General features: G+C 40.5%; 1 protein-coding gene across 17 annotated transcripts in view; it reads left to right on the forward strand.

The window, feature by feature from the left end:
• The window catches only part of c2cd5 (C2 calcium dependent domain containing 5), a 35,967-nt gene extending 12,329 nt beyond the window's left edge, over nt 1–23,638 (forward strand). For 3 of the 17 annotated variants that reach the window (XM_077569621.1, XM_077569622.1, XM_077569626.1), the window contains exons 9-31: nt 2,040–2,128; nt 3,930–3,965; nt 5,584–5,692; nt 7,448–7,501; nt 9,899–10,013; nt 10,125–10,223; nt 11,674–11,785; nt 12,095–12,174; nt 12,264–12,450; nt 14,035–14,199; nt 15,213–15,257; nt 15,695–15,835; nt 16,412–16,475; nt 16,563–16,624; nt 16,919–17,017; nt 17,273–17,362; nt 17,426–17,504; nt 17,945–18,037; nt 19,076–19,108; nt 19,362–19,463; nt 21,690–21,886; nt 21,972–22,118; nt 22,265–23,638. In XM_077569621.1, coding sequence (XP_077425747.1) covers nt 2,040–2,128; nt 3,930–3,965; nt 5,584–5,692; nt 7,448–7,501; nt 9,899–10,013; nt 10,125–10,223; nt 11,674–11,785; nt 12,095–12,174; nt 12,264–12,450; nt 14,035–14,199; nt 15,213–15,257; nt 15,695–15,835; nt 16,412–16,475; nt 16,563–16,624; nt 16,919–17,017; nt 17,273–17,362; nt 17,426–17,504; nt 17,945–18,037; nt 19,076–19,108; nt 19,362–19,463; nt 21,690–21,886; nt 21,972–22,118; nt 22,265–22,390 — 2,324 coding nt within the window. In that variant the 3' untranslated portion in view covers nt 22,391–23,638. Of the gene's footprint in view, nt 1–2,039; nt 2,129–3,929; nt 3,966–5,583; nt 5,693–7,447; nt 7,502–9,898; nt 10,014–10,124; nt 10,224–11,673; nt 11,786–12,094; nt 12,175–12,263; nt 12,451–14,034; nt 14,200–15,212; nt 15,258–15,694; nt 15,836–16,411; nt 16,476–16,562; nt 16,625–16,918; nt 17,018–17,272; nt 17,363–17,425; nt 17,505–17,944; nt 18,038–18,124; nt 19,054–19,075; nt 19,109–19,361; nt 19,464–21,689; nt 21,887–21,971; nt 22,119–22,264 lie in introns of those variants that run through there. The other 14 variants (XM_077569634.1, XM_077569635.1, XM_077569638.1 and 11 more) reach the window with 11 other exon arrangements.
• Nucleotides 23,639–24,003: the final 365 nt, after the last annotated feature.

Consider the following 24,003-nt stretch of genomic DNA (forward strand, 5'->3'; position numbering starts at 1 on the left):
CATAAACAGGAAAACACAAAATTACGCTAGAGGACGGATAAAACAGAGAGGAGTGTAGCACACAAAAAATGACTAAAGAAAAACGCTAGTAGTTGAATTACTAGTAGTGTCCACAACACCAAGAAAAACTGCTGCTAGGAAGGTAGCCGTATCAAAAATGTCAGGTACAGCAAGGAGGGGTATTGACAGCGCTCTCTGGTCTAGCAAGGAGTGACGTCACCGACAATCGAAACTGATCTGAGCTGTTCAGACTCATCATCGTATTTCATGTGCCTTGTGACTGTTTGACTACGAAGGAAAGACATTCAGTTGGCCTAAGAATCGGCCTCAGTAAAAAAAAGTACAGACTCTAAAAATGACCTTGTTTTGATAGAAGAACTAGGCTGTGACCAGTTTTGCTCCCACCAGCCAATCAGAAGACGGAAAAATGCTGACATCATCAACAGCTCTATGTCTCCATTCCTACCTTCTGTTGTAATTTTAGCACAAAGCTATACCAATGCAGTAGTAATATCACAATTACAGTAAACTGTAGGAGCACCTCAAGAGCCAAGTAGAGCAAGGCCAAAAGTGACCCCTAAACTATCCGCCTCCATCTGATCCTCCTCTGCTCACCTCCCTGAACCTCTTTCCTTCTCATTGCTCCTGACTTGCTGCTTGTCAGAAGAGCCTCGGCCCGTGAGACGCAGACCGGGTATCTTCCTCTGCCCCAGCTCCCCCGTCCTCTCCACATCTTTCTCTGGCTCGGCGAACGGGGGTGCTTCTGTGTCCATCCCGAGAAATAGCACCCTTCCCCCTCCTGCTTCCACCCACTCTGACTCTGCCCTGCTGAGAAAGAGCGTGTCCTTCACAGAAGACTTTTTGCTGGAGGCTTCGGGTACTGCTTGGATGCCGTGTGTTATTGATGTCACGGGATTGCAATAACAGCACGGTGTGAGTGACAACTGTATACTCACCATTCAGTCAGCAAGCGTTGTCTAACAGAGGGATTCCCAACCACATTAGTGTGCCGTGTGATCATCAGTTGTGCCCGATTGGTTTACTATAGGTATACTAAAGCGCTCACAAAGGTATTTTTGACTTTGGGGTGAAATTTCAGGATGTACCTAAAATGCACTACACCCGTCACAGGTACATTTAATTTGATGTTCTGTTCTCTAAGCTTTTGAATGCAAATGTCCAACTGTTGAATAGTTCAGTACTTTTTTGCACAACTTATTGGTCTCTAACCAAGAACTGAAAGACAAAATTCACAATAGTAACTAGGGGTGTGCCAAAAAATCAATTCTCATAAGAATCGCGATTCTCATTTAGTACGATTCAGAATCTATTTTAAATGTCCCAAAATCGATTTTAAATAAATTATTTTATACTGTCTTGCCTTTATTGGGAGCGCTGTTCATGTTGCACTCGATTTGGCCACTTAGGGGCAGTCTGGTTCCACGCGGTCTGATACACTGTTGAGTTTTAGCCACATTAGAGAGTAGAAGGAAAAAGTCACAATCAAGTTATTCCAATAAAAATTGTTTTTTTTTGCAGCGTGGAGCTGTTCTTTTGAGTGGTAAAAGTGCCGCGAGTGGCTCGCTGTCAGACTGGAGTAGATCATTACGATTCCTTGCACATCTATAAATTTAAGCAAAAATCATTGTCGATCAAATCATTTTGAATCAAAAATCGTTCTTAACCAAAAATCGATTCTGAATCGAACCGCAGACCCAAAAATCGGAATCAAATCGTGAGACATTCATTTTTTTAGTCATGTATGTGCCTTGGCTCAATATAGGATGGGAAACAATAGTCTTAACGTCTCACTTGCCTATTGAAACAAAAAAATGATCATATCCCAGTATGCAGCTTTCCCCCCCCCTCTCTTTTATTTTCCTTTAAAGCAATTTAGTGAAGGGTTCGCACGAGGGCAAACACATTTGTGTGTTAAACATAGTTGTTTTGACTCGTTCTAACATTTACATTGCAGTGTTGTTATTAACGTAAGCTTGGAACAGGTTCTCGAGTGACATGAGACTCTCTTCTGTGGCCAGGAATGGGCAGCGGGGGCAGCGCCGGCAAGGAAGCAGGACCCCTGAAGACGCTGCTCAGACAGCAGACTCAGACGGCTCTGGAGCAGAGGGTACGTTGATGAGTCACAGTTACAAATACAGAGGCGCGGTGACAGATTTATTTAGGGCTGGGTACATTTTTGGCGTTTAGGCACCTACCATTGTTCAACGTGTGTTCCAGCTGACATGCACTTCTGCACTAACAATATGGCTGTAAACAGAGTTGATTATTTCCTGCAATGAAACAGACTACATGGGCAGAATCTTATTATTATTATTTTTTACGTTTTTCGTCTGAGCCTCAAATAGTTTGCACAGCTCGCCTTGCCTCGCTCTAGTGTGTGAGAGAGCTGCAGGGGGTGGCGTGTGACTTTTGGACAGCAGACATGGACCCGCCGGGACATCTTTTTAAAAAGGAAATATAACTCAGGGTTAGAGACGGTCGTTCAGTAACCAGAAGGTCGGCTATTCGATCCCCGCTCTCCCCAAGTCATGTGTCGTTGTGTCTTTGGGCAAGGCACACATTGCCTCCAGTGCTACTCTCACTGGTGTATGGAAGGTGCGAGTGGTGGTCAGAGGGGCCGCTTTCTACTTAGGTAGCTTACCGCCACCACAGTGTGAATGTGTGAGTGCATGAATAATGTATCCATCCCATTGTAAAGCGTAATTGAGTGTCTAGAAAAGCGCTATATAAATCCGAGGTATTATTATTAATATTATTATTAGTATTATTATTATTATTACACATGGTTCAACACCCACCGATTTAATCCGGCGGTACATCAGCATTTTTTTTAATATATATATATATATTGGCAAAAAAAAAAAGCAGCAGTACACTGTACTTACTTTTACATCATTTGTAAAGAATGTTCTTATTACAGACGCTCCCCACCTTACGAACGAGTTACGTTCCGGACGATCGTTCGTAAGGTGAATTTGTTCGTAAGTTGCTTCAGTGCTATATTTTGTATTATAATTTATGTTTAAAGCCTATATAAGTATATTGAAGGTTTATATAAGTATGTTTAAGGCTTGTACAAGTAACCTGCATTGGTTTGTACTGAAAAAAAATTAATAAAATGGAGAGAATACGTACAGTACTGTACTACGTATGTTAGAGAGAGAGAGCGAGAGAGACACACACACACAGTATGTGTACGTAATAAGATAAATAAAATGAAGTTTAACTTACTTTTGGAAGATGTACTCGATGCTTAAGGAGATGATGGAGGAGGAGGAAGAGGAGGATTTTATATCATGAGAGATTCTTCGTCGTCACTGGAATCGGCTTCAAAAGTTATTTCCTGCTTCATGGGGACCGGCGTTTTCTTCCTCCTCCTCCTCGCCACGTTGCTCAGCCTCCAATGAGCTCTCACAGCGGCAAGCGTCGGTATTAGCGGCGGAAAGAAGCACTACGCGCAATACAAAATCTAACTTACAGCATTTCTTTCCAAAGATTTTTCGACATACTGTACGCGCAGAAATGTTCGTATGTACCGTTGTTCGCAACTCGAATGTTCGTAAGTAGGGGAGCGTCTGTATTTCTGTAGGAGTTGATGCAAGTTAATGCTCGGAAAATCGGGCAAAGATTTTTTTTCAATTATAATTTTCTTTTTCTATAAAGAAATGGAAATAAAGTGATTGAAGTCTGCTGTTTGTCAGGAAAAATTCAGATCCACCCCCCCAATTAATTTATTTATGCATTTTTAGGTCATCTCGTCAAAGCGTTTGTGGTAAAATAGAAGCAGCTCGAGATGTGATTTCCTCTCAAATGTCTTCTTTTTTTTTTCTTCTTCTTCTGGGGCATGGGTGTGCGCAAGAACAAACATTGTTCCTTTTTTTGTCCCCTCGATCACCTGTGCTTCTCAGGCAGCCTCCTCCTCTGGGTTGTATTTAAACGCCAGGGTATGTCGCATCTGAGTCACTCTCTATCCATATTTACCCTGTAACACTCTGACAAGCTGACAGCCACCGCCACCAATTCCCAACCTGCCCTTCACTCTCCTTTGCCACTTTGAAAAGACTGGGCTGGAGGGCTGGAGAGGTTGTTGTGCGGCCTTCCGGTTTGAAAGAGTGCGTGTTCTGGACTCCCCTCAGCCCCACCCCCATCAAACTTTCCCTGCTCCTTTTTGGATTACTTTCTCCCGCAGACAGGAATGAGCACGCTCACCTCATCATCTCATTTTTGCCAAGCTCAGAACTCGGACATGTCATGTCAGTCATGTTTAGTGTCTCATTTAACACGCTGGACATTTCATTGTTTGTCGTCCTCACAGCGCACATTCATGTCATGCACTTTCACGTTTGGATTATATGACAAATTGTAACTATCAGAATGAATACCAAGATGCTAAGTAGCTGCTCAGGTATTTCAAATGCATGGATTTGCATAATGTTGTCTGACATGAGACAATATAGAATTGTATCTGCACTTTATCATCCGTGTACTTCAGTCTCTTCCAGAACTACTTGAAATGTCATTTGGAGCAAGTAGGGAATTTGCATGGGGGGAGGGGGGCATACACCTCTCTTGTTGCATGTTGGTACATTCCTAACCTAAACTGACTTACCCAGTATGGTTTAGGTTTCCGTCTTGTCAGAGTTTACCCATTTAGAATCCGTTTTGACACAGTAGCTTTTGGATGGCAAATTTGAACTTTTCCATCCTAAACCTTTGGTTATTTACACCTGCACGACTTGCTGAGATCTAGTAAAAGAGCTGTATCAAAAATATGTCTCCCGCCAAATTTTGAATGAATTTTGCTCTGTATTAATTATTGTGGTTGTATTTTGCTGTGGATAGATCCACACTGCACCATATTCTGAAACTCATTTATCAACCCAAACACTGAAATATTAGGCTGGATTTACACTTGATTTTTTTTTTTTGCACAATTCATATATGCTTCATTTCAGCCTAAAAAGAAAGAAAGGCATGTATTCGGATATCATTAGATCGGAATCAGGGTTCTTCTAAATGATTAATATCTAATATGTATTGGAATTTGGGTACGTGCCAATTTGAGTGCAGCGTAAATAAACGCTCAGATCAGATCAAATTACCCCAATGCAAGCTTGACATTATCAGAATACACTGATTGGTGACATAAACATAGCCATAGCCGCCCAAATAATACAAATAAACATATTAAATATAAACTACAGCAGAAGCATAGGTCCTTAAATACAATGTATTATTAAATGGTAAATTAGAGCCGTGTTGAACATTAAATAAGCAAAAATAATTGTTGATGGTGTTATTTGTTTCGTTTGTTCCGTCATTTGAAACACAGTCATATAGGGTATGTGTCATTTGAAATGCACATAAATATAGACACTAGACAGTCAAAAATATGAGATAGGCATTTTAATCAGAATTGTGTAAATCCAGCCTAAGAAAGTATAACCACACTAATAAGCATATTATTAAACTTTGATACAGTTGTTTTATTACATCTCATTCGAGAGACAAGTCGCTTAGATGCGTAATCACGGTTATGTTTTCCATTTCTGTTGTGTCCAGGAGTTCCCCTTCTTCACGTTGACGTCTTTCCCACCTGCCTTTCTGGTTCACGTGGGCGGAGTCGTCAGCGCTCGCTCGGTCAAACTGCTGGACCGCATACACAACCCCGGTGAGTTCATGAACACAACCGATGTCGCTTGTCCTCCCAACATCTAGTGACAAAAAAAAAAAAAAAAAAAAAAGTCAAACTGTCACTGAGCCAGTTTCTAGTCTTGTCATTGTTGACGTTTTTCTCTGTGTATATTTCTTTTTCTTTTTTCTTTTTTTTTTTCTCTGTGTATATTTCTACTCGTTTGTCACAAGGATGATAGTCTTGTATGTCATACAGGTGAAAAGTGTTTCTGGTCACATATAGAAAGGGCTGCTGTTATTAGCATTAGACAGCGACGGCTAACACATCCACTGTACAGGTTTAATGGATAAGGCACCTTTCACATTGCGTGTTGTTTAACTGGCTGTTGATGTGACACATAGCTTTGGTGTGTGTCGTCGCCTGCCGTGTTACCGTGCGTGTGATGATCCTTAAGAGTTGAGGTGCGATACTGTAAAGTGGTGCATGGCTCCAAGTCTTGCCTGCTGCTGCTGCTTCTGTGTGGTGATTTTTGGCTGCAGCCGGCATTGGGCTAACGACCAGATTGTCATCGTAACGCTTTGTCAGGTACACCTGCACAATCTATGAGATAATTGGAGGCCGAAGTATTGCATTTACAGTTCCCCCCCCCCACCCTTCATATCACAGTTTGTTTGCTCACCCGCTTTATTATTATTTTTCCTTCATTTTTTTCCTTCTTTTTTTTTATTCCAGGAAATCACAGGGCAGGCAGATGAGTTTGGTACGGACCATTTTCAATAGTATGGAAACGGAACGGCTCTATGAAATTTGGGACAAAAAAAAAAATCCAGAATTATGCATAATTATTAGAATGTATCGTCATTTCTGATCACAGTCACAAATATACTTGTTTAGCCATTTATTTAACAGTAGAAGAACATCACACGCGCGCTGAAGCTGCTTTCCGCCACATCTCAAGCAGATTCACTGATGTATTTAAAAATCGTGTAATAAAAAAGTGTGTGTATTGGCTACTTTCCCTCAACTGGATGCGATTTGATTTTGCCGGTGTACCCAATAAAATGTCCAGTGCGTCTATTGGGCACAGCTTGTTTTTCAGTCAGAGTTACCTGAATAGTCATCATTGTAAGCCTAACAGAAGTATTTTAATGTCTTTACTAGTCTTAAATGGTTTTGTCGTTATGAATGCTTAAAGTCTGGGTTAGGAGTAGGACACATTTTTGGTAGAATAAGTCAGTGCAATTGGTTGTCTTGTGAAATAACTGTTAAGATTACTTTCCATGAATGGCGAAAAATGTTCTTATTATTTAATTGTGATTTGCTTGTTGTTTCTGTAGTATATTATATAAGTATTATATAACAACATATGGCTACTCTTTCTTTTCTTTTTCTTTTTTTACAAGTAGACATCACGAGCTGACTTTAGTTCAGAACTGACCATTTTATGCATCGTGGAAGGCCAGTCGATGTCCTTTTAATTTTGGGAAGTTGCCGTGCAATTTGTTTGATTATTCACTCGAATACACAATACAGAAAGCCTTTGATTGTCATTTTTATCTTTACATATACTGATATTCAGTTTGTAGCTGGAGGCCAAAAAAAAGTCCCCTTTGGCTTGTTATTCTTTTGTGTTAATTCTGCATCGATCGAATGCAGAGTGACTGCGAAGTCGTGCTGTGTGTTTAATGTATCCTCGTGTAAATGGAGTGCTGCTGTTGTGTTAGACTGTCTCTTCTTCTCTTTTTCTTCCTCTTTCTCTCTTTCCTGTACTAATGGTGTGATCTGGCCCAGCCTTGGGTAACGCACGCTCGTACAAACTGCTAGACTGGAATAGTGTCACGGCAGGTATTTCCCCCCCTTTTTACTGCTCTCACCCGCGGGAGTTTGGCAGCTCAGTGATGTGGAGGCTAGTTCGGTAATCGATTTGAAAACAGCTGTCCTCATGACCAATTCACTTATCGCCCTGCGTAAAACTCAGTGAGCTGTCATCTCCTCTCTCTTTATCTGTGTGAATGTGTTAGGGTGTGTGCGTGTGGAGCTTGAGTTGAGCATGCGCTATGCTCTCACCCCCACCCAGCCTAGCCTGATAAATCCTTCCACCCCCCCCCCCCCCCATTCCAACTCTCCGACCAGCTTGTCCCACTGCAGCTCTCCCTTGACGTTGTCCTGGATCTGTTCTAGTGCTTCCTCAAGCTGCATCGTGAACCCCAACCCCCCCCCCCCCAACACTCACCCTCCCCATTGAGGTTTAGGAGGTTGACAAATAACCACTGACCCAGGCATGTTCACTCCTAACTAACAGGGCCGTATTCATACGGAGACTAGGATGGAGCAGATGGATGAAAGGAAGTCTGGCAGTTTAGGAAAATTGGAAAAAAAAACAAGGAATGATTGGGATGGAAAGAAGGATGTATGCTTTGGGGGATGATAAGATATATTACGATGGACCCTGGTGGATGAATATGGCCCTCCTCTGCCCATAAGCGTGCACATGGTCGAGAGTGTGCACGCGGGTGCCTGTGCGACAGACGGCTTTTGGTTTGCAGGAAGCCGCTCGTGGGCTCGATGCCTGACATTTCAGTCATCGGCCTTCATTTCTTCACTTCATCTTTGATTCTTTTCCCTGCTCCCTCTCATGGATCCATTCCTATAACCTCGAGTTTTATCTCAATAGCATGTGGACCCACGGGGTGTGACTCAATACTCTAATGTAGCTCCCTTTTTATTATGGGAACCAGAACTTGCAATTATTTCAAGCATCGTCAACATTTGAGCTCTTTGGGCTAATAAAAGTGTTTTGCTATTGGATCAAAGCCTCATGAGACTATTGAAACACACCCATACATGATGAAGGTTTGATTATAGTTTATTTCACAAGCCTGGGTTCATCTTATTCAGCCACACGTCCGATTTCCTTTCTCTCAGTGTGGCTGATTGAATGGAGAGCAAGGCAATATGAATATATATTAAGCAACATTTTATACACAGAGAGGGGGTCCTCTGTTTATGACTGAGATCCGTTCCTTTGGCGACAACGTTACCCGAATATGTACGTAAGTCGCAATGCGCCGTAGCCCATCAATATTTCATTTTATATCAATATTTGTATGAAAAACTCCATATATTAATTGTTTCAAATGTAAATATTTTATGAAATATCTTAAAATCACTAAACATTAAATATATTACAAATTATGTGTTTTGGGAAAACTGCGCCAGAAGCACCCTTGCACTGTACATGTGGGTAAGACTTTGTGAGATCCCCTCACAACCCTGTCAACCCAGCAAATGGCTGAGGAAATGCTTTGCAGAAAAATTATGTAAATGGATGCATTTGTAAGCTGCGAATAAGCAGTAAGTTCATTGTATTATTAATACGCTGCTTTCATTCTGTTTGTAACCTCCAAATGTCATAATTGTGCCTTGTGACCATATATTCTCATTACCTTGAAATATCATTAACCAGGGGTGGGAATCTTTGAATCTCTCAATCTACTCCAGTCTGACTCGCTAATGCTAATTAGTGCTCTACTCGCGGCACTTTTATCACTCAGAAGAACGTCTCCAAGCTGAAAAACAAACAAACTTTTATTGGAATAATTTGATTGTGACTTTTTCCTTCAACTCTCTAATGTGGCTACAACTTAACAGTGTATCAGACTGCATGGAACAACACTGCCCCTAAGTCGCCAAATCGGTTACAACATGAACAGCGCTCTGAATAAAGGCACACACAAACAAAGGGAAGACAGTGTAAAATAATTTAAATAAAATCGATTTTGGGACATTTAAAATCGATTCTGAATCGTATTAAATGAGAATCGCGATTCTTATGAGAATCAAGTTTTTTGGCACACCCCTACCATTAACCGAGGACCCCCGTTATAAGCAGTTACAAGTATTCTTTTCAGTTGAGTTCGCCTTCATCATTATCATTTTCATTACCACTTTGGTCTACAAAATGATGAGCATTCATTTTGTCCTGCTTTGAAAACACATTGGTGCTCCACAAGTAACCAGAAAATATGAGTTGCCTGTTTATTTTCTGGTGCTTTAAGTAAACAAATTGAGACCACACCAGAGAGATGTGTGTCAAATATCATGTTGGCATGTTTGCTTTTCGACAGTCAGGTTTAGTGTGTCTTGCAGAATATAAAGTCCAATGAATGTTTGGAAGATATTTCATCCAGTCAGCAGTCCTGTTTCATGTTTTGTTGATCGGGGCGTTGTGTGTTTTTCCAGATGAGCCAGAAACCCGCGACGCCTGGTGGGAGGAGATACGACAGGAAATCAAGTCTCATGCCAAAGCTCTCGGTTGCCATGCCGTCGTGGGATACAGCGAGAGCACCAGCATCTGGTATGGACTACAATTTCCAGTAAAATGTTCTCAAGTAAAATATACATTTTCTCTAAATGTATGCTTCCTTTTTTTTAATCGCCCTTTCTTTCCACCCTCCACCAAACTCAGTGAAGAGGTGTGCATCCTGTCCGCGTCCGGCACGGCAGCCATCTTGAATCCTCGCTACATGCGTGAAGGGTGTTTGGATGTTGGAAGCATGGACCACAGGTGCTTTTGATCCCTAATTTGACACGCACAATATAAATAATCTATTGTGGGTTTGTACAAGTGGTGGTGGAGGGATACAGTCAGAAAGAAGAGAAAAATATTTGAATATTTTTTAAATAAATTAATAAACGTATTTTTATATATATATATATATACAGACGCTCCCCAACTTACGAACGAGTTACGTTCCGAGCGATCGTTCGTAAGGTGAATTTGTTCGTAAGTTGCTTCAGTGCTATATTTTGTATTATAATTTATGTTTAAAGAGAATACGTACAGTACTGTACTACGTATGTTAGAGAGAGAGAGCGAGAGACACACACAGTATGTACATGTACGTAATAAGATAAATAAAATGAAGTTTAACTTTTGGAAGATGTACTCGATGCTTAAGGATTTGATGGAGGAGGAAGAGGAGGATTTTATATCATGAGAGGTTCTTCGTCGTCGCTGGAATGGGCTTCAAAAGTTACTTCCTCCTCCGTAACTTCAATGTAGGAAGAAGTTGAGGGTCGAGGAGAAGAAGATGAGGGTTGATGAGTATCTTCCTTGGAGGATTTACTAGAAACTGGCCGAAAGAAGCGATCTAACTACGATTGCACAGTTTTCTTCTTTTTTCATCATAAATGATGCGGTAGCACTGTATGGCATCATTCAATTGATTTGCAACCTTTGTGCAACGTTCAATATTTGGGTCTTGCTGCTGGAAGAGTGCGATGGCTTTATCTATGAGCGACAGGCGTTTCTTCTTCTTCCTCCTCCTCGACACGTTGCTGAGCCTCCAATGCTGGGTGAGCTCTCACAGCGCCAAGCGTCGGTATTAGCGGCGGAAAGAAGCACTACAGTACTCGGAAAAAGGTGCGCAATAAAAAATCTAACTTACAGCATCTCTTTCCGAACATTTTTTGACATGCGCGCATGCGCGCAGACATGTTCGTATGTACCGTTGTTCGTAACTCGAATGTTCGTAAGTAGGGGAGCGTCTGTAGTTGCATCCAACCACACATGAAATTGGATGTCTGCTTTAACCCAGCAAATTAGAAGAAGTAGCCACTCATCACAAGAACAAAAATTTTGCACCGATGGTTTCCAGTTAAAGAATCTAGGTTAGGTTAACGATTAACCCTCGAAGGAAATACATTACAAATTTTGTTCAAATCTGGTATGATTTGACAGCTATAACAATACATGTGCATGAATACGGAATTAAGTAAATCCCAATTCCATTAAAATAAAAAGAAAGTCTCACTTTTCAGAGATAGTAAAGACGGGCTTAAATCTGAATTGACACTGTCTGTGTTAATGTAACAATAGGGGAAAAACTGTGAGTATCATTGTCACATCTTTTTCCATTGGATTTCATTAGATTGGTGAGGTACAATATATTGAATGTATCCATTGTGCATAAATCCACTTGTATAGTCTGACAGCAAATTGTCGCCTTCACCAGGTTTGAGGATCCGTCTCCCTCGAGTTGCGGTTTCTGTCACATCCCGTACGATGAGTTCAACATGCCCTTTCCCGCCCAGCTCACCTACTGCTACCTCTGCAGACGCCAAAAGGTCTCAAGTGCATCTGCTGTTGTTTGACAGTGTTTAAATGCCGTCTATTGGTAGGAAATGTAATTGATTACTTTACTTTATAAGGGCCCGAACACCATTGCTGGAATCACCGTTTATTTTGTCGTCCAATAAACCAACTTGCCTTTTTGGGGGCCTCAACGTGATGAAAGCTCATCAGTATTTCCATGTACATGTATCCTAATGAAAACCTAGGCACTGTATTTTAGGGGTCTCAAAAAATGACCGCTATTATTCAGTAACTTTTGAGTCAAATGCTTGCATCTTTCATTGTAATTATATTTTTGCTAGGTCCCCGATGTTCTGTTCACAACAATCGACCTGCCATCAGATGCAGCCGTCACCGGGAAAGGATGTCTCATTCAGGCCAGGTATGATTCCTCAAAGCAACCTGGGAGGAAGCTCATCCGTCCATCCCTGGAATCGATACAAGTTAACAGCAGTGTTTGTCACCTCGCAGATTATGTCGTCTGAAGAAGCGAGCTCAGGGGGAGGTGAACGCCACGGCCATCTCCAACCTGCTTCCTTTTATGGAATACGAATTGCACACTCAGTTGATGAACAAGCTGAAGCTGCACAGCATGAACGCTCTGTTTGGCCTCCACATACAGATCAGTGTTGGCGAGAACATGCTGCTCGGGCTGGCTGTAGGTCCACTTTTTAATCCAATACAGTAATCTCCTGCATATTCACAGTTCACTATTCATGAATTCATATATAGTGAACACCTGCATGTTTGCGGTTGGTTATTTGCCAGTTAGCCTATTGGTGTTTTTTTGTTTTGATTTTTTTGATTTCCGCTATTGGCTGAAAAACTCTCCTATTCACTGTTTTTGTGCCAAAGCAAAAGCCTCAGATGCTATTTTGGCAGCAAGGAAGTATGTTGAAGTAAGTTGAGATATAAAGTACATTTAGACATAAGTACAGTGGAACCTCGGAGTTTGAACATTTCGGAACTCGTACAAATCGGACTTCGACCAAAAAATCGGAATAAAAAATGCCTCAGAGTTTGACCTCATTCTCGGAGTTTGAGCATCCAAGCAAACCAAGCAAAGCCGAACGTACCTTGAATCGGGTAGCCGAGTGAAGCCGACCGATGCCGAATGCTCACGTTGCGGTAGTGGAGACGAAGCGCTGCTAATTTCCAATCAAAGCGGGTGAATACTCCCGGAGGTGCTCCGTACTTTCGCGAGTGCATTTTGATTTTTCCACCACAATTTTCTTCGACATGGGCCCAAAGAAAGACAGCAGTTCCAATGGCAGAAAAGAAAAATGTACAGTCCTGTAACCATAGTGGATTTAGGAAGGAGATGATCGCACCGACCGTGATTACTTCTGTCAATTCTGCACAAGGACCCCCCATTTACTGTTCAACAACGTGCCTGACGCGAAACAGCGCACAAGGACCCCTTAGTAATGTAACAATATGCACAATGTAAAATACACTAAGTTAGCACTGAATTAAAGCATGCATTAACACAGCATTTTCATCCACTAATGCCATCACTCCACAACATAAAAGGTGAGGTATTTTTTATTGTTTAAAATACTGTACAGGGTGTACATGTTTTTTTTACATAAATAGAAATTAAAATAGGAATTTTGAGTTTTTGTAGCTTGGGAACAGATGAATTGCATTTACATTATTTCCTATGGGAATTTTTATTCGGCGGTTGAACAATTTCGGACTTCGAACACTTCACAGGAACGAATTGTGTTCTAACTTCGAGGTACCACTGTAATGTAAAGGCAATTTCAAACCTTATTTTTTTTTTGCTATCAGTGGCAGTTTTTGTTGTCAATCCACGATTGTTTGTATCTTTTCTCCATCTGTATCCAATCTCCATCTGTTTGCATTTTTTAGTGCTTTTTCTTAAATGCCCAAAGATGGCGTGGAAGGAAATACATTTTTGTCATGGAACTACAGTAGGTTTGTTATGAGAGGCTCTAAACAGAATGTACATGGGCACTTGTGGTGCTTTTTTTCTCTCTTTTTTTTTTTATCTGTAAGACATTTGTTTTCAAATGTATTGTAAGATGAGTTAGAAATGATATTAATTCATTTTAAGGATCATGGTTTTTGTTATATTTACACTTTGAACTATTAATATAAAAGGTCGTAAGTTGTTTATACCTCGAGTAGCAGAGGTTTACTGTAATCCATCTGTCTTTGCTTCCTGGCAGCATTGCAGTGCAATGTTTTTCAAACGTGTGCGTGTGTATGTATTCAGTCTGCCACAGGAGTGTATCTGACCGCCCTGCCTTCACCTGGAGGCATTCAGATCGCAGGGAAGACTTCGGGTGACCTGAGCAACGAGCACCACATGTTGACCATCCAGAAGAGGATCAACGACACCATCGCCAAGAACAAAGAGCTCTATCAGATCACGACACCGGTGAGATGCACTACACTCGCTCGGAGTATCAATGATGTACATAAATAAATAAATAAAGACACCTTATTTTTCATCGTAGATCTTTACTCAACCATGATGAATAAATACTTTTGTATTTCTTCCCATTCGACTTTAGGGGTTCCACTGCGTTACTTAAGCTTTTAGTTTGTCCTAGGGCAGGGGTTAATAACCTTTACTGTCAAAAGAGCCATTTTAGACCAAATAAATTGCCAAAAGTCTGTCTAGAGGCGCAAAACATTTGAACATTGTGACGAACGAAACAGTGTGTTTGTGTTAGTCTAATGTACTGAGGGCATAAAAGCTAATTAGAACTGTCACATAGCGGAATAATATGCAGCATCCAATATTTTGAGGATCATTTTCTTATACCTTTTGTCATCTGTTTTTTTTAATTAGATTTATTATTATTTTTTATATATATAATATTTTATACATTATTTTTCATGCATTTTTAGTCTTTTCTGCCTTTCTGTCAATTTTTTTATTTTTTAGCAACTTTTTCGACATTTTATAGTAAGTTTCAGGATTTCTTCTTTTGTTTCTTTTTTGCCTGCGTTTTTTGCCATTTCAAGGACATTTTATGCGAATTTTCTGTTTTTCTTCCTTTTTGGATTGTCTTTAGGTATTTTTTAAAACTTTAGAAATTTGGACTCTGACATTTTTTTGACATTTTTCATTTAATCGTTAATGAATTAAAATCATATTTTATCTAAAAAAAAAAAAAACTAAATAAATAAACAATAATTGCTACTTCTTTTGTTAGAGAGAGAGATCCACAGGGGGGGGAACCACAGGGGGACTAAAGAGCCACATGTGGCTCCAGAGCTGCAGATTGCAGACCCCTGTCCTAGGGGAATCAGTTTAGAAACCTTGTCCATTATCTTTTGTGGCGTCAAGTCCTCATACATTGCTCTACAGTCTTATCTGTTGTCTTGTGTTCTCTGTGCGTCCTGATAAACTTAACCAATTTTATCTCTCTCTGGTCATCAAAGAAATTATTTACCCTGGACCCCGAGGTGCTCAGCGACATAAACATGGTACTGATCACTGTGCGACACGGCAACGCATGACAAATGCTTCACTCTTGTTAATCACAACCTCTACCAACACCTCACCCCTTTTGTGATAACCGTTTAACTTGGGGTGGGGGAAGCGTTCGGGAGCGGGCCAACGTGTAACCCACCTCAGTTCCTTTTGTGGCAGGAAGCTTTAGCCATATTGTGACTCATTGTATTTGTTAACTATGTCCATTTTTCTGCCCATTCACCCTGTGTGTGCGTGTGCGTGTGTGTGTGTGTGCGTGTGCAGATCTATTTTCAAATTAACACCAGCCGTGCAGTGAGTGATTGATGGTGGTCTGTGAGCGAGCATGAGGCATGTCCCTCTACAACTGGGGGGAGTGCAGTGATGTCCAACTACTTTAAACATCAGTTCAGCTTTTCTGTCCTTTTTTTTTTGGTTACTTATTTTTCAGGAGTTCACAGAGGAAGTGGTGGGTTCTCCCATCCCGGAGCCCAGACAACGAACCAGGCTGTTCCGCTCCCACTCAGAAAGTTCCGACGAGCTGTCAGAACTGGACCTCTCTCATGGCAAGAAGGATGCTTTTGTCCTGGAGGTGGGTGCATTGCTATGAAAGTCAGATGATTGGTGTTAAAGGCTATAAGTTTTATTTGTAGATCAGGCATAAGCAAAGTATGGCTTGGGAGCCATAAACACATATATTTTAATTATCCATTTTTTAAACCATTTTTGGAGGAAACTCAGCTAATTTAATGATACAAATATTACAGGACTTTTTATTTTGAAAAAAAATTGAGAGTGCTGATGATTTTTTTTTTTACAAATGTTTTTAATCAAGAGTCCTGTAAAATTTGTTGCATTAAATTAGTGTGTTTTATTCCTAAAATATAGCAGTTGAAATGTGTTTATTTATTTTTGTGTTAATTTATCTAAGTAAAAAATGCATACAGTATTATTCAAATAAACAATTTATCTAAACATTAAAACTTTTTTATTTTAATGTATTGTTTGTGTTAGTTGTTTAATTCTTTATAATTAAACTGCTTGTAAATTACAAAATAAAAGCATGAGAATGAATTATTTATTATTGAAATTCAGTATTTTTCACACACATTTTTTGTGACTTTATCTATGAATGACCTGGCGTCCATTTTGTCCATCCCTGCTGTAGATAGATGACACTGATGCCGTGGAAGATATTCACTCCCTACTCACGGACGCCTCACCTCCCACGGGTATGTGAACAGAATCATCATAGTGAAAACGCACATTTTGATCCTTAATCCCCTGTTCATGTCTTTTTTTTTCTTTTCTTTTTTAAGGTTTCCACAGCTGCAACACTGAGAACATGCCTGGGATTTACAACTGGACCTCTGGAATACAGGTCTCTCGTCACATAGCATGTCACATGTGTAGTTATAGAGCATGAACTGGTTTGACAGTTTTAGTGGGGTTCACACATAGCAAATGTTAACATCTTAACAGATTTTTAAATTTTGTGAGTGACCCGTTTTCATGCCTGCTTTTAAGACAATTATTCAGGATAATCTTTTAGAGAAATCCGGTCATGCTCAAATTTGTCCAAATTAGGATGTGTGTAGCCCACTTCAGTTAAGTACACACAAGAGGGTCAAAATTTCAAGTAAATGTAAGTTGTGATTGCTTTTTTTTCCCCCAGATGTTTACATCAGTGAGGGTGATAAGGTTGAGTAATGCCAATCTCACCAATCAAGGCTTGAACAAAATCTTCACTGACCTGTGTGAGAACCTGCTAAAGGTTTGTATGACAAACACAGTGATACCTCTAAGTTTTTAATAACCGTAAAATGAATCTCTCCCTGGGGCAAACTGTTGCCATGAGAAAACCTTAACTTGTAGCTAAAATATAGAATAAGACTTTTTTCTATTCCATCATTTTTATAAAGTGCAAAAATAAGTAACTACTGTAAAATGTCAGTATATAAAAAGCACATTGCTTCTTCCTTGACTGCAAGTGGCAAAGCTTATGGTCAGTTTGTTGTGATTATTTCAGAGTTTGTACTTCAAATTGCGTTCTATGACCCCCTGCTGTATTTGTCATCTCAACTTCACCGTAGCAGTGCCGGAAGAAGAACTCATACAGGTGAGTGGGCGTCCCTTGTGCCTATAGCCTCCGTTACCTTTCACACTTCTGCTGCGCTTGCAGGTTGCCGTGACGGCAGTTGCCATGACGTTCGACAAGGACCAGATCCAGGAGAAGCCAGCGGACAAGCCCATCACCAAAGGCGGGTCGCAGTTTGTGGCAAAAACTCTGCAGCTTTGCTCGGATTTTGGCTTGATGCGGAGGCAGTATTATGTAAAGTGCCTGGACTGTGACATAACATCACAATTCAGCTAAATTCAGAACGGCTTTACATTATGGGGAATAGGCAGCTTAATAAAGATTTGCTTAGTTTGTTTTTGTTTTTTTAGATTTGATGTGGGGTGGGCACTCCAGAATCTGAACTGTGTGTTATGCAAGCATTAAAAAGTGACGTTTGCTTAATACGTACTTTAAACTTGAATACATTCATTGGTAGTTTCTAAATCAGTATTTATGGAAGCTTCAGGCTACACACTGCATGAAAAACCTTTTGAGTTTTTTTTTTTTTTTACCAAAGTAAACATGGAAATCTGAGATGCTCAAACACTTTTGTCATGTGGAATGTCTGTGGGTGTGGTTCAGGATGCGGTGAGACTGAAGAGCAGCTGCAGTTTCCCCTGGAGCTCTGTGCCGACTCCCCTTCCGCCAACACGCAGCCGTTATTGAAAGCCTCAGGTAACGTCAAGCTTTCTTCTCAAGATTGCCCTCGCGCGCCCACCGTTTCAACTAACAGGCTTCGTCACCCATTTCCTTCACTAACACCTCAGGGACAGTCTCTTTACTCACTCCGGCTGCAAAACTCTGCCAAAGTCAGCTGGTTATTGTGCACCCGGAAGGTAAATGCTCAGCCATGTTAGGTTGCAGAGTTTGGTCTCGTCCGTTGTGAACCTAGTGGATAATAGTGTCATGTTGTCGGACACAAAACTGTTTTAGATTGAGCAATCTGGCTGGATTTACACTGCAACAATTCCTTTTTCTTTCTTTCTTTTTTTTTTTTTAAGTGATACATTTGAGATCCTTTTTTTTAAAAATCAAAATGCAATTGGTCTTACCTTTTATATTAAATGTGCGTCGGATGTTCCTAACAAACCAAAGCGGGTCAAAATCAATAAAAGAACTGGATGAGTTAAAATTAATTTATTGGAGTTAAACACCGTTTAACCTCAATACAAGTGAATGGAAGGGATCAACGGGGACTCCCATTTCAAGATGGTGGCTAGGTCTGCACATCCTCAACCAGCCGAGGCTTAATCTTGTGGTCATGTATGCCAATAGTGACACGCTTTCACACACACATTAAATATAAATTAATAAAAATGGTATACAGCGATGTCTCTTGTGTGAGGTCTCCGGCAGGAAATGCACAATTTTTTTTTTATTATTATTATTTTTTTTATTTTATTTTATTTTATTTTATTTTATTTTATTTTATTTTATTTTTTTTATTATTTTTATTTTATTTTTTTTATTATTATTTTTTTTACTCTTCACGTGCAGCAGAGAGGACAGGGAGTCTCTGCCTCTCCTGCGTGCCCTAACGGCACGTCCCTAGTGAAGAAGAGTTGGTCAAGTGCACCTGAACTCTAGCGGTTTTGTAACATTTTGTGAATATGTACCTGCAGTGTATATCCAGCCCTGGATTATGAATGGACATGTAATCCTTTCATATCAAACGCAAAAGGAAGACATTGTTGTTGGTGTGTCTGTTCACAGCTGGCTCAACAAGTGCTGCTGTGTCACCCAGAGGTAAGACACCCCCCCCCCCCTTACCCCTCCCCTCATGCACCGTCATATGTAACCAGCCCCCACCTGATCTATCTGCTACCAAAACTAAAACACAGGCCCATTTTTTGCCTTACCATCCTTATGTCTCGGACAGAAATATCCCACACCGCTCCAGACCTCATCCACTTTTGTTCTTTTTTTTGTTGTTTTTTTTCCTTGTTGTCTTTTGTGTGGTTGTGGGTTTTGTGTGTGTGTGTGTGTGTGTTCTCTCCAGCTGCCTCCGTTGATTACGGTTCCTTTGCAGACAGATGCAGCACCTGGCTAGAACTGCTTAGGCTGAAAGCTCACACCATAAGACGGGGATCAGTTAAGACAAGTAGGACACAATCACGAGCACACTCTGCTGCCCACGTGCAAAGATACAGAGCACGCACGCACATACACACAACGCACATGTCATACAACGTCCATGCATGCTGCTGTGGGATGGAGCCGTAGGAATTCAATTGTAGCTTTTTGTTGGATAGTGTGAACGTTTTTAAGGCCACGCCCCTTTTGAAAGTTCAAGTACCACTGATTGTCACACCCACCTAGGTGGGGCGAAATTCGTTCTCCGCATTTGACCCATCCCCTGAGGGAGCGGTGAGCAGCAGCAGGGGTTGCGCTCGGGAATCATTTGGTGATCTAACCCCCCAATTCCAACTCTTTAATGCTAATGAGTGTCAAGCAGGGCAGCAATGGGTCCCATTTTGTTTATAGTCTTTGGTATGACCCTGCCGGGGATTGAACCCACAACCTCCCAGTCTCAGGGTGGATACGCTACCACTATTCCACTGAGCTGGATTTGGGGATTTATCTATTTGATAATGGCAAATTAATAGAAGTTGTCAAATAAAAAAAATTTCCACATGCATTTCCCCCACAAAATATTAACTCCATTCGATCCAAATATTGAGAAAAGTTGCTCTCTCAGGCCACAAATATTAACAAGGTGCACCTGCACAATCCAATGAGATTCAAAACAAGAGCTGACCTCATCTACTTGTAAGAAGAAATCTTGATATCCAGTGAAATTCATTGTCGTCACCAATGCTGTGTTTTTAGTTTTAACAATGTTTCCTGAAATATTTGTTTTAATAGGCGTCTCCTCATTGGGTGTCATTTTAGCCACGCCCAATAAATCGAGAAAACTGAAATGCTGGAAGAAAACAGTTGAACACCCTAAGATTCAGTACTACATATTATCTTATGATTCTGTATAATATGACTACGGCAGAAAAATAATTTTCTACCAGATTCAAGTTTATTAAAATGCAGCCTGTAAAATAGTAAATACAAATTCACTTGGCCACTCAATGAGGAAATATAGTTTAGTTTGCAGTTAGCATACTCAATTAAACGGTTCTGATGCAGTGAGGGTCTGCACCACTGCATACTACAATAATAGTAATGATTGTCTCATTGGATTTCATGTTATTGTGCAGATGTGCCTAATAAAGTGAGTGGCCTATTTATATGCTTAACCGAGATCCACAGTGCCTTTGAAAGCTTTTTTTCTGCTTGATTTAGACAAGCAACCAAATTTGCCCTTTCACACTCTGGCTTGTGCATTATTATTGTGCCCGCCTCGGTTCATAGCCATCTCCGTCCGTTTCCCATCGCCCAAAGTCCCAAAAAGTAACTTGTCATGTTGTCGTCTCCCTGACACGTGTAAACGTACACCACAGCTGTTCCCAGGTCTGTGTGTCTGTCTGCAGACACTGTGTAAACTGTCTTGTCCGCCTGTCACGCATGGAAAGTGATTGTCTGGCCACCCGCACCATCCACACAACTGCGTTTGTTTTAACTTTTGGTCACATCACATGTTATGTAAACACCACAAGGATGTTTGCTGAAAAGGTCATTTTCATGCTTCAAAATTTGAGTTTTTCAATACATTACGATTCATTTTAGCATTTTAGCACCCTACAGAATGAGTACAAAATAATATGAATGGGATGGGGCAGAGGGGTGATTCGCTATTTTAGAGGTCCAGGTGTCACCTTTACGTTTTGCCGTTTTGGCACTTTTAGTGCTAGATTTGGCAACTTCTCAAATAACCCTAACAACTTTTTTTTTTTGCCTACAAAAGCACCTAGCAACAAATTTAGCCATGCTTGAATTTTTTTTTAAATGACTTAGAAAATTGATGCAAATGCGAGAAAAGTAATTCAAAGGCTGAAACGCACACATTTGACCTTAATATGACACGTGGTCTGTCTGCCTGCCTAGCTGCAAAAGTGCATTGTGAGATCCTAAATTTACTTAATACATTGAAGTAGTTCAACCAAATTAATACAAATATATATGAAAACAAACCTGTAATTTGCTGTTTTATTACTTTAAAAAAAAGTGTGGTAACAAAACAACTACAACTTTCAATTATTTATTTATTTATTTTTGCTTAGATAATTGATCAATTCGTACAATGTCACTATGTAAGACACGGATATTCTATGTACTTTAATTACACAGTGTTGTCATGGCAACCTCAGTCAGCTGCCTTTTAGCAATTTAGCAACATGCCCTGCAAAGAATCTGTTTGTGGTCTGTGAACCTTCAGTCTCATCTCTGGAGCGCTCCAGTTCGCTGACCGAGAGCCGGTCCCGCTCGCTGCGCTCCAACCGTTGCTCATTCGGAGGAAGCTCGGTCACCGTGGTGAAGATGACGCCGCTTTCCTTCCTCCCCGGCACGCGTGTGCTGAAATACTTGGGAATCATTAACATGTTCTTCATTCGTGAGACCACGTCTTTACGAGAGGTGCGGGCAAAATGACTCAAATCACCCCTTAAAAAAAAAAAAAGGTGAATTCGCAGCCAGTCTTGTGTGTTTTCATCCTTTTCAGGAAGGCGGTGTGAGTGGCTTCCTCCATTCGTTCATAGCCGAAGTGTTTGCCATGGTTCGTGCCCACGTCGCAGCTTTGGGGGGAAATGCCGTTGTGTCCTACAGCATGAAGGAGTGCGTGTTAATGGAGAATCCCAATAAGAACCAGGTACACTTAACTCCAACAAACAGATTAAAGACATATGGCATGCTAAATAGGTAAATATTTATAACCAGTCACAGAACAAATTCAAGTCTTGGGGTACGATCGGACCTGTTTCAGTGTTTTAATCCACCCATTTGTGTTTGTCACAGGCTCAGTGTCTCATCAATGTGAGCGGCGACGCCGTCATCTGCGTGCGAGAATCGGATCAGGAGCCCGCGTCGTCCGCGACAAACCTCGGACAAGCGTGCACGAGTGGAATGGAAGGCGCCACATGACACCCGCCCTCACACACTCTCATACAGTCTAGCCGTCCAAATGGGAGCAATCTTCGTCTGCCTTAACTTTGTCAAATATCCCAAAGTTCGGATGCTGGTCATAATAAGCAACACATGCGCACAAAAAGAAAGCTGCAAATACTGGCGTGGATTTTAAACAACGGCCAAAGAAGCGCCTAACGTTTGCCTGTTGAACCGCCATCCGCCTCAAGTGTCAGCCCAAAGCTCCCAAGTATCATTCGGATTTGGTTACCAGATACGACCATAATACACTCGTTTAAACTGGACGACACAAATACCAATATAAAACTTGTCAAATATATTTTTTACAGTAAACGTGTCAAACAAATCAATTGTGTTGTTTATTCTTAGTATAAACAACAGATCATGTTGTGCTGGAAAAAATCACTCTCTAACCACATGGTTATCGCTCAACACAGACATTCGATAATCAGACCTTTGATACAAATAAATAAATAAAGGTCAAATTTGGCCCAGTTGTTGGTACCCACTTCAGTCATTGGTCCAACTGACTCTACAAAATTTCTAATGCACTTGGATTCTCATTCAGTGTTTTTTATTGTCTACATTTCACAAGGGGTATTTTAAAGCGACAGTCATCAGCATACACAAATTTGCCAAGTCCATCTTGTACTGTCTTTATTTTTAAAGATGCTCCAGATCAGTGTTGCTCCCAGGAAACATCACCAACCCTATTTCTTGAGTGTCAAATAAATAACCAGGTCACCGCCCCGTCCTGTTCAGTCTATTTGATGTGATTTATACAATTTGTTATGGTTTTATCGCAAATGATAAAAACGTTCAAAATGATATATGTTCAAAGTAACCATGGCTTATTATTATAGGTCAAATTTCTTTGCTCAGCTTGCATCGCTGCTGTTTTCATGTTTAGTCTGAGTCCTAATCCTGCTACTGATTTTTGTCTGTGTGGTTGATTCATGATGTCCAGTGCTGGATTTTTTTTTAAGCAGACTGTAAATTTGCTTTCTGATCATTTGTTGTTGTTTTGTAAGTGCAATAAATGCTCGTTTGAATTAGTGGTACTATAAATCTTTTTTTGTTTGTTTGTTTAGGTTTTTTGGGGGGTAAAAAAACAGGTTGTGCTCGATTTCCTGTGTTTGTGTCCAAACTTGAATGTGCTAGGAGCATGCAGACCAAATTTGTATCGCCATGAACTTGTAACGCTTGCCTGGTTAATACTTGCACAATAAACTCAAACAAAGGTAAGACTGTGTTCGTTGATTTCTATGATAATTAAAAATAAAATAAAAAAGAGTCAAAATCATACGGCACTCGGCAATAAATGTCTAATTACAGCAAATAAATAGATGGCCTTTTAGCTTGGTGACGTATTACTGAGCTAAACAGTAGGCATGGAGTAACTGTTCGTAACCTCGAAACCGCGTATGTTGGGAGTCGGGACATTATCCATCTTCGAAATTATTCGTTTTTCCCATATTTTTTCAATGATTATGACGAAAACGTACCCTGTATACAAACTATGCTCTTAATAATATTTGTTAATTTATAACGGCAAATACAATATTTATAAGATTTTTAAAAAGCATTACTTGATCCTACCGAACCTGAAC

This window comes from Vanacampus margaritifer, chromosome 6 (genome assembly GCF_051991255.1).
Source record: "Vanacampus margaritifer isolate UIUO_Vmar chromosome 6, RoL_Vmar_1.0, whole genome shotgun sequence".
In the NCBI taxonomy this organism is placed as follows: Eukaryota; Metazoa; Chordata; class Actinopteri; order Syngnathiformes; family Syngnathidae; genus Vanacampus; species Vanacampus margaritifer.